Source organism: Nilaparvata lugens, chromosome 3, assembly GCF_014356525.2.
Source record: "Nilaparvata lugens isolate BPH chromosome 3, ASM1435652v1, whole genome shotgun sequence".
Lineage (NCBI taxonomy): Eukaryota > Metazoa > Arthropoda > Insecta > Hemiptera > Delphacidae > Nilaparvata > Nilaparvata lugens.
This window is the reverse complement of record NC_052506.1, coordinates 93,901,906-93,918,832: the sequence shown is the minus strand read 5'-3', so window position 1 is coordinate 93,918,832 and position 16,927 is coordinate 93,901,906. Positions and strand designations below refer to the sequence as shown.

Here is a 16,927-nt window from a genome sequence, read left to right as displayed (position 1 = left end):
AGATTTAGTGATGGCACATATATATTTGATGATACTCAAATATATTATACTGCATTATAGTATTATTAACTGTAGTATGACATCAACTACTTTGTATATTCTAGTAAATTAACTCGTCTAAATTTGATTATGACACATCTACGTTTTATTATCAGGTGGTGGGCAAGACGATCAAAGGCGGCGGAGTGGCAGTGAGCGGCCAAGAGGCGTCAGCGCTGTCGGGTCCCGAGAACTTCGACTACTTCAAGCCTCGCAGCGGGCTGCTGGGAGAGGTGACGCTGCTGCAGCTCTACAAGGCAGCTCTCACTGCCGGCAAGGCCTACACCAATCACAAGCACCACCACGCGCACCACTTCCATCACGACGACAAGCTCGGTGAGGATGACCTGCGCATCCTTGGGGTCAACCCCGCCGCCGCCGCCGCCATGACCAACGCCTTCCAGCAGGGTGCTGACTTCCCGTTCCTCAGGTAAATTCTCGTTCGCTGTGTGTGTACTCTTCACTGTGCTTCATCTATGAATTTTCTTCTTTCACAGAAGGTATTGTTGTTAATTTGTCACTGTAAATCTATGAATTTACAGTTTTATACAGTAAAACACTACAGGTTACTCCTTGTTCTATTTTTTCAAGTTTATTACGGCTGTGTTTAATCATAGAGAAACAATAGCATAAGTAGATATCCCATGGTATAGGGCGTTCATGTCGCAACTTAAACTGTTATCTCAAGCCGATAGTCCACATAGTTCTTTGCCGTGAAGCTTTATGACGCTGGTAGTCTCTCGTATTGTGCCGTTCATACTCTCTTACCCGGTCAAAACAGTGAAAATCGACAATAATCGACAGTAATCGGCTTGAGATAACAGTAAAAGTTGCGACATTAACGCCCTATACCATGGGATATCTACTTACGCTATTGTTTCCTTATGGTTTAACCTATTCATTTTCTTTTATAAGGAAATTGAACAGTTAATTTGTAACTGTAAATCTATAGATTCACAGTTTCAAAATGTGAAACATTGGGAAGAATTGACTACTGTGGAACATTTATGGACTTCCCTATTTCAGGAAAAAAAAATCAGTTAATAATTAGTCACTGTGTATCAATTGAATGTAAAACTGTAGAAACAGTTGTCTACTGTCGATAATTGAACATCAAGTGTATTAATTACACTTTTAAATTCGAGATACTATAATAAGTAGGTATATCCATATAGATAAAATGAAAACAGCACTACAACTAGACCGTTGACAAAGGTTGGCGAAGCCACCGAAATTTCGGAAAATAATGTAAGTTTCTAAGTGTTTTTCACCTATCTGTATCGTGTTACCTGTTCAAATTAGTATTATATTTATAGATAGGTACTTATAGCCATGAGTAGTAGCCTTACCTTGTAAGGAGATATGATACATTCCATATATTCGACATCAAAGCTCCAAAATCCTAAGCAGGTCTATTTGTTGTTGCTGATTTCATGGATAAATGAATAGCAATGAAGATGACCATGGGTGTTGAAGAATGATTGTGGTTTTCTCAAAATGAAATTTGTGATAGTTGACTCTATATTTGTGTTGTGATTATGGAAAAGCATATAACTTTAGTTTGATCAGATTCAATTCAATTCAATACTTATTATTGTTCACAGAAACGGCCAGCTAGCACACTCACTGCCCGTCCAGGACCTGTCAGCGTTCCGCAGCAAGAACCCGCAGTTCAACCCACAAATCAACATCCTCAACCAGTCGCCATTCTTCAGTCAAACGTCGGACCCATCCTACAGCCTGCAACAGATGCGCCTCTACAAACGTGAACAGATGAAGGAGAAGCCAGAAACAACAGCGCCACGTGTCACCACACGTGTCGTCACACGTGTCGTTCGCAAGCCACAGAAACTTCCGGCCGCGATCCGATTCAACGACGAGGGAGACGATATCGACGAGGTCGATCAGTACTTCGAGAAGTTGCCGATCAAACGGGAGACCGAGGAAGGAAGAGCGTTCTCGGCTGGATTGCCGGAACCCGTTAAAGTGGCCACAAATGGGGAGCGCGAGAAGAGGAGCAAAGATGTGAAGGAGGAGGTTGTTGAAGACGGAAAGAGAGAGAAGAGGAGTGCCAATGGAGATGAGGTTGTTGATGGAGACTTGAAGGCTGTGGATAAGAGAAGTGCTGATGTGGAGAAGGATGTTGTGAAGGAGGGTGAGAAGAACATTGGTGAGAGAGAGAAGAGAAGTGGAGCAGAAGAGAAAGACAAAGACGAAGTGATGAGCACCCAGGAAACATCAAACATGAAAACGAAACGCGAAGAGACCACTGACGAGAGGAACCACAAGAAACGTACAGCCCTCATAGCAGGCATGCCGTTCGGTGTAATACCGGGCGCAGATCTGTCAAGTCTGTTCTCAGGCGAAGGTTACATGCTCGGTCAGGGAGGAGTCAGGTTCGACGCCGTCATGCAGCAACACCAACAGCAGCCGTTCCTCAAGGAGGAAGAGGAGCAGCAGATGGAACCCGCCGAATGGGAGGTTAGAAGCATAATGGCTGTCTGTTCAGGGTGTAGTGAAGACCCCTTCAGGAAAGCCAGTATAGTTTCATGGCGAGAAACGCCGAAAAAATTGTTTTCGGGCGTGCTCTACATCCCAGCCGCACCTGAGTGCCAGAGGTTCTAACAGTGCCAACTCAACCAGGAGGTGAATGATTCCATTCAGAATCCAGTTTCAGTGACTAGAGAATACTTCCTTCAAATCGAATTTTCAACACAAACTGTGGAGACAACTTTAGTCCCTTTCAGGAGGCCTGGCTTCTTATAAAATCTATGATTCATTTTGATTAATAGAAGAACACTACAGTAACTACAGAATAAATAGGTTTAATTACAACTGCACTTAAAAAACTGTTATAATAGCAACTACGATACAGTAGTATGTATAATCTATGGTACCTACAGTTGTAGAAGTACCGCACTAGTTCCTTTCTATTGCTTGATCGGATGAAAGTAGTTAAACCATTATATACTGGTCGATTTTCTAAACAATGATAAGGAATGAACAATGAGCAGAATTTGACAACATTTATTCAATTAGTTTATTCTCTGGTGGCTTATGATATGATTTGTTTGAAAGACCATTGTCATCAAGACAAAACTCCACCTGAGCCACCAAACAATAAACAAATTAAATAAATTCTGTCAATTTCTGCTGTTCGTCAACTCCTAATCATTATTAGAGGAACCCATTTGTAGTAGATTTGACAGCTTTATTTCATCAATCAATACCTAGCATAATACTTGTAGAATTTTACTAGCTGTCAACTCAAACTGATTATTGTTAGAACTTATCAGTCTAGTTTGATTACTTCAAACAATTTTCAAATCCTACTGATTATCAATAAAATGAATAATTAAGAAAATTTGACTTCAATTATTCTACATTTGGAATAAGCCCACATTCAAAGAGAACTTTCATGAAATCCTCTATAAACTTAACGCATATTAATAGTGATGATCAATAATCAAAGTTTTCTCTGAATGTAGGCTTATTCCAAATGTAGAATAATTGAAGACAAATTACCTTAATTCATTTTTATTGATGATCAGTAGAATTTAAATTTTTTGGAATTTGATAAGGTGTTTGACAACAAATTGACATAACAAATATCGTCATAACAGTTGTTAGTCTATGAGTGAAAGTTAACAACATTTATTCAATTAATCTATGAAGTTGATGCTGACTAACTTATTCTATTGATTAGTCTTTCCAATATTCTATGAAATTAATCTTTAGATGTTGAATGAATAGAAAACCATAGATTTTATAGGAAAATACTTTGAAGTAACCATAGACATTGTCCCCACAGTATGTGCTTGAGGTATTTGAGGACTTATTTTCAAGGAAGTCCTTTAAAAGTCACTGTATCAATTAAGAGTGCAAAAATCTCAAGAGCTGAGACTGAATAGTTGAAGCTGGATTTCTAATTTTTTCCACTGTGCCACAATTTGTTGATCAAAACCTTTCTTCTTGAATCTTACAAAAATTATTCATAGAAAATTGAAGTCTTTATTTGGACATAATAGTTTGAACAGGACGTGTGCCACTACTTTATGAAACTCGAAATACCAAGATAGATTTTTTGTCAACTTGGCTCAGTTTGATAGGTCTGCATTTTGAATACCTCTGTATTCCTTATGGTCTCCAAATTACTATCATATAGGTAATTAAGTAAATTTAACTTAAAAATAACTTAATTTACTTCCATTATTTGTATCTGTTTTATCAATCATTCTAGACAATTATTATTTTATTTGTTGAAGTTTTCTTGATAACTGGTTTCTACTATTTCTGTTCACTAGGAAAAAATGCTTTAATTGATTAGCTTAGGAAAATACCTTGCATATTTTGAAGGATATTTTTGGAAGAGTATCCTGTCATGATTCTCATCTTTCTCACAAGCTAATTCTTGAGCTTTTCATCAAAATTGAAATTGATTTTATTCAAGTTTATTATTGAAGAAACCTGGATCTGTAATATATTATTACAAATACTTTCCATTTGGCCTAGTTGTAAAATTTCTCAACTCTGTCAGCAATCATTTAACAGTGGAGGTAATTTCTCAATATAATAATAGTTTGTCATTTCCTTCTTCAGGGCTACTTTTAAATATAAATAAAAATATAAATCTGAGTACCCTTTTTGAAATTATTTAGTCACGACATCTTTCGGCTATGATGCTATAGCATCATAGCTTCTCAGATTCATTTTTTTATAATAATAGTTTGCTATTGGAATTCCAGATCAGCAATCTCATTTATATTTTGTGAGATTGATTTGTCATTTTTGAATATATGGGCTTCTTTAGAGTTAGAAGCTTTAATTACAGATTGTATCTGATTTACATATTTCACTGCAACAAACAAACTTGTGAAGCACTTTCAATGTAAACCGGAATAAGAACATTTATTATCTGTGATACCTGATAAAACAACAAATTGCATTTAATTACGAGATGAACTATAAAACTTATAATATTATAAGCTCAAAAAGAAGCGAAAAACCTCTACGCTTTTTTATTCTTGACTCGTTACCGTATGGATACAGTTGTCAATGTATATTATCACGAAATTGTTTTCCACACTATTTAATTTGACCAATGAATGATATAATTATAGTCTCTCAGAAAATATCTTCAAATGATGTTTTTCGTAAATTTGTTGTAAATAAGTAATGCTCATCAGGTATTTTATAATTTTGACCTAGGATAAGTTTAATTTATTAGAATTTTGTAATGAAGTTTTCCACAACATTTTATAAATAAATTTGTAAAGTAAATGACGTGTCTCAATTACTTAGTTTCAAAAACCATAACTCCACAACTCGATGAAAAAGTTGATCATATATTTATTTTGAGTAGCTTTACACGAACAAACAGTTTCATCCATTCATATGTATAAGACAATATTAAATTCGAAATTCAATATAAAAAAGTAATTTCAAATAATATATTTTGCTGCTACTGTTTTGCTGCAAACTATTTACTGTTTACTGTTTTACTATTTGCAAACTACTGTTATATTCACTACTGTCTGTACACCAATTTCCTATTTCATCTTTGATGGAACCGTTTTCAGCTCTCTCATTTCCATGCATTGGATAGAACAAATAGTACCACTACATTTTCCTACTGATACCCTTACCTTTAGATCGATGCTTCTTTTTTCATCTAAGAAGTATAATATACGCTGAAGCATAATATATACAAGACACTGATAGCAGGAAATGTACGTATCTTCTTTATTTGACTCATAATTCGATTCAAAATTTTTCATGAAATAATAATGAAGAGTAAGAAAATAATCAAGTTCGAATAACCCAAAGTTATCTTTGAATTGTTTTAGATTCCTATTTTGTATCCGCATCAAGGCATGAATATTCATGAGTGGTTAGTTTCTTATCCACCTTTTTCCATCTTTAGAAATTCCTATCCCATCACAGAAGCCTAGCGGTAGCCCACTATTGAAAAATAAATATCTTTTCTCAATAGGAGATATGAAAAGGGATCAAAACTTCATGAGGGATGGAGGTCGATCAAATTGTTTCTTCCACTTCACCAGATAAAAAGAAAACCACAATGACAGAAAAAACATTCAATTTGGTAAGGGACAACAAAATTGTTTTCTCACTGAAGATGAGGTGATATCACTTGTTTCGCCACTTCTAGATAGAACAATATATATTTTCTCTTTTTGCAACGTTCATCTTCGAAATCGTTTTATATTCTATCTCAAGAATTTCATATTCTATCTCTATCCCTTCATGGATGTGTGGCAGAGAGGACATAGAGTCCTACTCCGCCATTGAATAAGGCAATTATTCAATTCAATACAAGAGCATTACATCATCACAAACGGCCAAGGTTCGTTATAGGAATGAAGTGGAAAAATAAAATGAAATTATAATGTGATTATTTAATATAAATGAACTGTGATGTCCTGTTTCTATTCTGAATATATTATTAGGTATTCAAGTCATAGAATATTCATGTAGCCTAAGGTTGAATTGTAAAGATTTTAAAATAAATGGAATGCTATTATAGAATTAGATTGCACTCATCAATGCACACAAAACTTCCTTTTAAGTCACTGAACATTTCTACTTCAAATTTAAATTGTATGCAGCACCGATCATGATTAAATTTAGTTACTAATTCATTTGAGGCTGATGAAGCTCCTCCTCAGGAGTGAGATGCATTCCTCAGTACTCCAAGAAGGGTAAGTGTTTTTTTTTCAGATATTTGCAGGTATTATGGTGTCTGAACTACAACAAAGTTACTGATTCATCCTCAAAATAACCAAGTTGACGCTTGACAACTTGTTTTTCAACATATAATAACTCAACTGCTCTGTAATTTATTAATTGTAGTTCTAATTTGATTTTTGGTTGTAGAATATCAAAACTCCCGGATACAAACTCCTAGTTTCATTGGGTTTACAGGCGAATTACCTATATTAGCAAAGTCCATAATTCAATTCACAATAATTATTAAAAACATTATAAAAACATGAAGTACCCTTTTATTTAAAACATTTTAAACTTTAAAACATTTCAAACAACTATTTTGGCCATTTTCAATTTTAAATGTCAAAACTATAGTTATTTGAAATGTTTCAAAGTTAAAATGATTAAAATAAAAAGGTACTTCATGTTTTCATATTGTTTTAATAAATTTAATATAGTACCCATACAATTGAATTGATTTTATTTCAATTCACAACTACAATTCGAAGTAAGAAACATCGAGTCATTCCCGAAACATAGTCCTACTTTCATTCAGGGAAAACATGATCAAATAATGAGGAGGCTGGAAAAACTATGGAAATTTTATTTTTTTTTTTAGGACAAATTTTGTTTATCTTGCATGGTGGGAAACCGTGTCGGTAAATTAGTACACAGATCAATGTTTTGCAAGGATATTTGATTATTGTCATTCAGGTACAGCCTAATTTGACACCTAGAGAGAGAGAGAGAGAGAGAGAGAGAGAGAGAGAGAGAGAGAGAGAGAGAGAGAGAGAGATTGATTGATTGATCATATGCCTTTATTAGGGCGGAATTAGGACTCCTGGTCCTCTCTGCCACACAACCCTAGAGAGTGAGAGAGAGAGAGATCAGACTCCCTAAAAATATGGCACTAGCCTTATATTATTATTATCTTATCATATTATTACCTTACCTCATATTATTTTTATCACCTTACATCATTTAATGAAAACATAGAGAAAAGATAGCATAAGATAAGATTCGTGAAGTGTAAACATAACCTATTTTTGGACAATTTCTATCTAAATTTGGGAAAGGAACAGTTTTAGGCTTTAAGCCTGTTGTTCCTTTCCCAATCATTCATAGTTTAGAATGAAATTGTAACCTATGTATCAATGTATGAATAAATAAATAAGAAGATATCGTATGGTATAGGGCGCTTATGTATCAAATTTTACTATCAACTCAAGCCGAAAGTGCTAATAGTTCTTTTTTGTGAAGCTTGTGATGCTGGTAGTCTCTCATACTGTACCGTTTTTACACTCTCACCCAGCCAAAATGGTAATACTGTACAGTAATAGACAGTAGTCGGCTTGAAATTTGGAACATAAACGACCTATACCATCGGATATCTTCTGCTATATTTTCTCAATGATGAAAATGACTTGATCTTGTGAAAGCCAGTGATTTATTGAGAGTTGAGACTGACCTTAGTTTTGTGGATGTGCTGGTGCTGGTATTCGGAGTCGAACTCGGGCTCACTGAAGTAGGACTGATCCTGGTCCCAGGTTGGGGGCGGCACAGCCATTCCTGCCCCCGACACGCCGCCTCCCGCCCCCGCCCCGCTCACGTCCGACGACTCGAACAGACGCAGCACCGACCGGTCACGGATGTCACGCAGGTGCGACCTGCAACGACACGACAATATACCGTATTGCAGTTTGGCAACAATATAGACAGGATTGGTACAGACATGAAGTCAGAATCCTAGAATTCGAGTGAAAAAGTTTTTATTCTCAAATAGCAACATGTCACAAAAACATTTCAATTGTACTCTACAATAATATAATAGAATAATAATCCTCACATAGAAACGAGTCTTTGGCTTAGCATGATATAGCTAAGAACAATACACAAGGAGAAAGAAATTGCATGAGAATATAATAATTGGAATCTAGAAACTATAGTTTGTATAAAATAAGTTGAGACTTGGTCCTCCATCCGAAGAAACATCAATATAAAATAATAATATATTGAATATTTATCAAATAGAATAACGGGAAAGACATTCTACATACAATTCTGGGGTTGAATAAGAAATTTGATAAAGTTGCAATTTCACACAATTAGACAATGCTGTTATTTTCTCGGATGAAGGGCCAAGTCACAACTTATCTTAAAACTCTAGAACAATAAAGCTAAGAGAAATACACAAGAAGCATGAGAAATGGCAGTTCAATGTTCTAGGAGATCATAATTATGAAAATTATAATTCATAGTTCTTCAATTGACAAGTATTTTATACAATTACTACCTTTTCTTGTTTACAATCATCTACAAACGCTTCTTTATACAAGTCTGAACGTTGAGTTATAATTATTATAAAATGAGCTGCATAGAAACTGAAACTGAACTTTGCATCTTTAACTCTAATCATACATGATATGATTGTATTCGTTATGAATTATGCATTAGAAAATTGAATTGAATCCTTAGAAAAGTGAATCAATATTGGTTAATTGAAGTTAGAAATTGATTCTTAACAAATATAAGGCCATACTTTATTCACACAAATTACAAAATATGTATTATGATGTTGATGTTTGCTTGCATTTTAGTTGAACTAGGACGTAGATTTATTTTGTATCTATAAGGACCAGTGAAGTATAGGACAATATTGAAAAAGCTGACTTCAAATAACTTTAAAAATATTATCCTTGCTGAAACTTCAGGACACTTGAGAAACTATTTGATATCGATATAATTTTTCTATTGAAGAGAAAATTATTTAGAAATTATTATAATAGGCTACTGTTTGATATTAAAATTGAAAATTTAAGATTTTCTATTATTTTATAAATTTCTCTCATATTGTCTTTCAATTCAGTGTACTTCGATCACTTTGATATGTTGTTCTCCATTATGAAGGTAGGCCAAATAGATGCAGATATGAATTAATTTATTTTTACACCATGATGTGATTCTCACAACAATGGAAACCCAGCGAATACAATAATAATAATAATACTGAGGGTGATGCCCACATAAACTCTTAGGCTTGTGCGTGGGTAATGAGTGAGAGGGATGATGATGAGAGATGACGACTACTTTTTAGGTAGACGGGACCGACGCCTTATCGTCTCCTCCGAAAGACGGGGTGGCCGTATCTATGTGATTGTTCAAAAACTTTTGCCCCGGTCGAGATTCAAACTCGGGTTCTCTTGATTATCAGACCGGCGCGTTATCACTTACTCCAACGATCCACTTGTTGAACATTACCTGAGTCTATGCTGAGATTTGCAAAAGATTTGGTCGATTAATTTAGGCTCGCCGCAAAGTAGACCCACGTTAATCCACGAGAAGCAACCCACGCCGTGGATGTTTTGTAAACAATTGCTATAGAATTATTCATAATCAATCAGTTGACAAGTGTATTATTATCATTACACAGATGTCTAGAGAAGCCTAGCAATGGTTTACAAAACATCCCACGGCGTGGGTTGCTTTTCGTGGATTAGCGTGGGTCTACTTTGCGGCGGGTCTAAATGTCCTTTTTAGATTGTTTGAAAATAACAGCAGAACCTCAAGTATTGTAAAAATGTTTCTAATGAGGGATAATACTCTTTTAAGGGTAGAACGAATGACTGACTATGAGAGATAGCCTACTCACTCACAAGGAGAAAGAAATTGCATGAGAATATAATAATTGGAATCTAGAAACTATAGTTTGTATAAAATAAGTTGAGACTTGGTCCTCCATCCGAAGAAACATCAATATCAAATAATAATATATTGAATATTTATCAAATAGAATAACGGGAAAGACATTCTACATACAATTCTGGGGTTGAATTAGAAATTTGATAAAGTTGCAATTTCACACAATTAGACAATGCTGTTATTTTCTCGGATGAAGGGCCAAGTCACAACTTATCTTAAAACTCTAGCACAATAAAGCTAAGAGAAATATGAGCATGAGAGATGGCAGTTCAATGTTCAAGGAGATCATAATTATGAAAATTATAATTCATAGTTCTTCAATTGACAAGTATTTTATACAATCACCTTTTCTTGTTTACAATCATCTACAAACGCTTCTTTATACAAGTCTGAAAGTTGAGTTATAATTATTATAAAATGAGCTGCATAGAAACTGAAACTGAACTTTTCATCTTTAACTCTAATCATACATGATATGATTGTATTCGTTATGAATTATGCATTAGAAAATTGAATTGAATCCTTAGAAAAGTGAATCAATATTGGTTAATTGAAGTTAGAAATTGATTCTTAACAAATATAAGGCCATACTTTATTCACACAAATTACAAAATATGTATTATGATGATGATGTTTGCTTGCATTTTAGTTGAACTAGGACGTAGATTTATTTTGTATCTATAAGGACCAGTGAAGTATAGGACAATATTGAAAAAGCTGACTTCAAATAACTTTAAAAATATTATCCTTGCTGAAACTTCAGGACACTTGAGAAACTATTTGATATCGATATAATTTTTCTATTGAAGAGAAAATTATTTAGAAATTATTATAATAGGCTACTGTTTGATATTAAAATTGAAAATTTAAGATTTTCTATTATTTTATAAATTTCTCTCATATTGTCTTTCAATTCAGTGTACTTCGATCACTTTGATATGTTGTTCTCCATTATGAAGGTAGGCCAAATAGATGCAGATATGAATTAATTTATTTTTACACCATGATGTGATTCTCACAACAATGGAAACCCAGCGAATACAATAATAATAATAATACTGAGGGTGATGCCCACATAAACTCTTAGGCTTGTGCGTGGGTAATGAGTGAGAGGGATGATGATGAGAGATGACGACTACTTTTTAGGTAGACGGGACCGACGCCTTATCGTCTCCTCCGAAAGACGGGGTGGCCGTATCTATGTGATTGTTCAAAAACTTTTGCCCCGGTCGAGATTCAAACTCGGGTTCTCTTGATTATCAGACCGGCGCGTTATCACTTACTCCAACGATCCACTTGTTGAACATTACCTGAGTCTATGCTGAGATTTGCAAAAGATTTGGTCGATTAATTTAGGCTCGCCGCAAAGTAGACCCACGTTAATCCACGAGAAGCAACCCACGCCGTGGGATGTTTTGTAAACAATTGCTATAGAATTATTCATAATCAATCAGTTGACAAGTGTATTATTATCATTACACAGATGTCTAGAGAAGCCTAGCAATGGTTTACAAAACATCCCACGGCGTGGGTTGCTTTTCGTGGATTAGCGTGGGTCTACTTTGCGGCGGGTCTAAATGTCCTTTTTAGATTGTTTGAAAATAACAGCAGAACCTCAAGTATTGTAAAAATGTTTCTAATGAGGGATAATACTCTTTTAAGGGTAGAACGAATGACTGACTATGAGAGATAGCCTACTCACTCACAGGGAGCTCATATTTTACCTTAGATCCTCCAATTCGTAGAACATATCCTTCGATGAATCGTGGATGTAGATTTTGACATGGGGCGAATCGAGGTACTCCATGGTGAGTTGCTTGGGGAAGGAGCGCACAAAGAGTGCCTTGACTGTGTCTATCGACGTGATTTCGTTCGGCAAAAGTGCTCGTTTCGTTTCGCTTCGATACTGCAGAAAAACCAAACCTGCAACGAGAAAAATAAAAATTAATATTTATGATAAAACATAGCAATAATGAGCAAAATTCAATATTTTCTGAGTGTAGTAAGGTTTTTTCTATTGTTTATATAAAACTATACGTCAATTATTTCCAAGTATAACAACAATGTTTTGCCAAACTGATTTCAATGTGTGATTAAAAACTCACACATGAACTTGGTTCAGAATAGAATTAATCTGAACATTTTTAGTGAGATATAAACCTTGAAAAACTCTAGTTTTAATATCGTGAACAAAATTAATATTTTCTGAGTGTGGTAAGGTTTTTTCCATTGTTTATATAAAACTATACGTCAATTATTTCCAAGCATAACAACAATGTTTTGTCAAACTGATTTTAATGTGTGATATAAAACTCACACATGAACTTGAATTAATTTATGTTCAGAATAGAATTAATCTGAACATTTTTAGTGAGATATAAACCTTGGAATACTCTAGTTTTCATAAAACTTCCTAGTGTTATCATATTATAGAGAAGAATCATCAGTAGAATTCGCTCCAATTAAATATTATGAAAAAGATTTGATACTTTCACATCTACGTTCTATGGAATAGCAAGAGACTAGATATGAATATTAATGTCAAAAAGTATATTGAGTTCATAGGTACTTCATTTTCAATTTACAATATCACGTTAGGTATATCATACTTCATTTTCAATCTACAATATCACGGTTACAATATCTAGTTATAATTAGAACATCATATTCACAATGGAATCTCCAATAATAGTTGAATCAATTTTGATAACAATATTGTACAGGCTTGAGTTAATAGTTGTAAAATAGTTCCACAATATCAATCATAAATGTAACTGGAATCTGAATGAAAAAGTTCCTATCGAGAATGTTCAACTTGAAAAAAAACGTTTTTCCCTCATTACAGCCTGAAATACAGAGACTCATAAATGATGTTCAATAGAATGAAATGAATACTTTTAGTTTTAAATGAGTCTGATTAAAGAAAGCAGTAGATCAAGGCATGATTTGATACTGAAATAGAGAATTTCTATATAAAAAAAATACAGCTCACTACCACTATCAAGAATTTTATTAAAATTTTAGCATTCCAGATTAAATCCTATAGCCTCAAGATAAGATTATTTTAAAGCTTAGAGAAAAAGAGTACCGTATACGTTCCCTTACTGTTGAAATTTTACAACGTAAATGAAATATTCTATATTGTCATTAGAAAATTTTATATGCTGAATATGAAACCTACATATATATTTGAAAATGACAATTTTTAAAACTTTGTATTACAAACAACAATAGACTTCTTCACAGACATTAATGCTGCATTTTTCCAAGCTACAATGTGAAATCATGAATTTATAAAATTATAGTAATATCAAATTATAGTAATATCGGGGAGTCCGGTCTCACAAGGTGTCAAACTATCAAAAGATAAACCGAAAAACTTCAATAAATAAACTACCAAACTTCAACTTCAATGAAATAACGAGTTCAATTGGAAATGAGGAGCACGAAACGTAAAAGGATTAGCATTCAACAAATGATTAATAATTTTTTTACCATGATGTGAAAAAATATTATGGATTGATGAAGATGATTGAAATGAAAAGATGATGACAGTTCAGTTTAAACTTGTTTTATTTATAATCATTCAACATCAATATTGAAACTCACATTTTCTAGTTATGTGTAATTAGAACACATTGTCATGTTTATCCTTGTTTCTCACCTCAAAATTACTATGAGACTACAATATTTCTTGTTTCAATATTATGATGTACCTACGCGTAGGCCTACTTGCTTAGTGTGAAAAATGGGGAGTTAGTCCGGTCCCACAAGATGTCAGATTATCAATCGATAGATTAATAATAAGGAACTAAACAGTAACGATAAAACCAACCCTAAAAGTTAAAAACAGCTTAAATGGTGCCCTTCGAAGAATATTAAAAGAATTATTTATAATCAGAGAGTTCAAAAATCAAAAGACAATGGTGATGATAAAAATATACCGTTACCATCGTCAACATCAAAAATCTATATTCCACGATAATATTCTAATGTGGAAGATATTCTCATATTACATAAGTTCTACTACTTTTTGAGGTACCTTAGATCCCCATTATGCAAACTTAATTAGGAGTAACATAAATTTCAATTATGCAGAATATTGATCTCTGAAGTAGTAAATTGGCTTATTCTTGATTAATGAGAATTGATTTCACACAAAATATATAAAAATTTTTGTTTGAAAATCAGTTATGGTTAGAAATGAATTGATAAGAATTATTAAAATGATGAATTGTGATATGAAAGATTAGTTGATCAATTTCTTTCTAGAATTTCAAATGTATTTTTTCACTAAATATGAAACTATTCACAAAACTATTTCGCTTTACACAGTCCTACATTCCAGTCGAATTCCAATAAATTAAGTTAATTATGAAAGAAAAACCTCCTCTCCTTCGATTGGTTTCCCAATTTCCCCATGTTTTTCCTAAATAGTGATAATTTTCAATACAGTAAAATTGTATTTCTCGGATGATGCGTGACACTATCATACATTTTATAAATCTTTATTTTTAAAATAAACCTTATAAAAACCAGCGAATGTAAAATTTATTTTCAAAAATAATTCTCCAGCTCCACAAAATTTCTCACAAAAATATTCACCAGGCAACTAAAATTGAGTCTCGTATTAAATTACAGTATTAGACAGGCACAATCTCTCAGGATAGGAAGAAGAACAACAGGATAAAAGCAACAAAGCACACAGACAAACACATAAAATAGGACGAAAAAGGATAAAAAATAATTCATTCATACCAGATTAATATCAAAACAATTATTTGAAAAGCATGAGAAGAATTGTCAAGTTTAGCAATATGCTCATCATGAAAAAAGTATGATGAACAAAAATTAAAAAAAAAAATGTATGGAATATGAAACATGTTAACATTTATTACAATTTTTTATGAAACCCGAATTATGTTTCTTGATAATGGAGGTGTAAACAAAACATGAATGTGGAATGAGAAGCTTGCAATAAATATGGTCTGATGGAGGTATTTTACAAAGGGAGTAAAGTGAAGCAGAATAATATATAAAATTATGTAATTATTTTCTTCTTGCAGTAGATGAATGAACGGAAATTAACATTGATTTTGTATATTCCTACACCACATATTACAGATTGGAATATATGTATAAGTACGCTACTGTTTACTAAAAACACAATCCTGAAACAACATTTTCATACATCATAATTACTGAATTTGTAATCTATAGCTGATTTTATAAACAAATTTTTTGATAATAAAAAAATATCACTTTGAAAATTCAAAGCATCCAGTATTAAGAAGATTGACATTGTAGAACTATTTTACAATATTAAGAACAAGAAAATTTTATGAAGTATATTCCATAACAATTAAGAATTCATCTCCATGAACTCGAGAAGAAATATTAAGGGAAAGAGCTAAAAAACAAATGTTTCGCCGGTAATATAATTACATTCTTATGCATATTAGGTATTCATTCTCTTAAAACCCGTGTGGACAAACCCTAAGCAAAGGAATAGGAAGTGTAATCCATCTGAATAAATATTTGGAAAGCAATAGTGTTCAACAGAAAGTTATATTTTTCATACCCTACAGTAAAAAATGAGTAATATTCAGTAGCTGAGTTCAAGAATCCAGCAGTCAATCCAATTGATAATCCACATAGTGTTCAACATAGAAAATATAAAATTCCATTTATACCCTCAAGCTGCTTTATATGACAGTTTTTATGAAATAAGACACACAATAATATTAATATGATAAACCTTTTACTGTTTGAAGTTGACTATATGTACGAGTATGCACATAATAAGTTCAATGAGAATTAAACTCTCAAAATTAATCTTTGTAGTGGAAACTTTGATATCTCATACACCGATGAATATTAAAAGAAAAACACAACATAATGGTTTCCAAAATGTCTGGTGAGAAGTGTAGTAATAATTCTAAAATGTAGATATCATATTATATCACCAAATTTTACAATAGGAAATACTTGCTGACCTAAAAGCATCTCATAATGAATCTAGAATGGTTAAAATATTCTTAGCCACATCAAAGCGATATTGCCTTGTTAAATCATTATGATTTATTAATGTGCACAGTACCAGATATGTTCCTTGTAAAAATGTACAAAGATAGGAGGCATTGGGAATTTTTAATTGGATTGAATAGGCTCATGCACATTAGAACATTAATGGTTCAGAAAATCAAGCAATCCTAAGATGCATGCACGGGATTAATGCGTTTAAATATTTGTACATACAGATTTCACAGGTTTGATTATATGGAACACATAATATTATACAAATATTGCAGAAATAATTTAAAAAGGGTACTCAGATTTATATTTTTATTTATATAAAAAAATGGCTCTAAAGAAAAAAAAATATAAATATTAGAGAATATTTGTGAACAAAATGGCTGACATGATTCGTAGATTACTTGTAGTTTCTTTTTTTTTAATATTA

The 16,927-nt window shown here is 33.0% G+C and overlaps 2 protein-coding genes across 29 annotated transcripts in view; one reads left to right on the top strand and one right to left on the bottom strand.

Annotated features, from left to right (window-relative positions):
- Positions 1-5,320, top strand: part of LOC120350651 — a 36,933-nt gene extending 31,613 nt beyond the window's left edge. For both annotated transcript variants that reach the window (XM_039425121.1, XM_039425122.1), the window contains exons 6-7: positions 156-469; positions 1,644-5,320. In XM_039425121.1, the coding sequence (XP_039281055.1) occupies positions 156-469; positions 1,644-2,664 (1,335 nt within the window). In that variant the 3' untranslated portion in view covers positions 2,665-5,320. The remainder of the gene's footprint in view (positions 1-155; positions 470-1,643) is intronic.
- Positions 1-16,927, bottom strand: part of LOC111059276 (coiled-coil domain-containing protein AGAP005037) — a 346,739-nt gene that overhangs the window by 141,643 nt on the left and 188,169 nt on the right. For all 27 annotated transcript variants that reach the window (XR_005570967.1, XM_039425095.1, XM_039425097.1 and 24 more), the window contains 2 exons: positions 12,189-12,387; positions 8,234-8,432 (listed from right to left, as the gene is read on the bottom strand). Coding sequence is in view for 26 of the 27 variants with exons in the window: in XM_039425095.1 (XP_039281029.1) it covers positions 8,234-8,432; positions 12,189-12,387 (398 nt within the window). In the remaining variant the exon portion in view is untranslated. The remainder of the gene's footprint in view (positions 1-8,233; positions 8,433-12,188; positions 12,388-16,927) is intronic.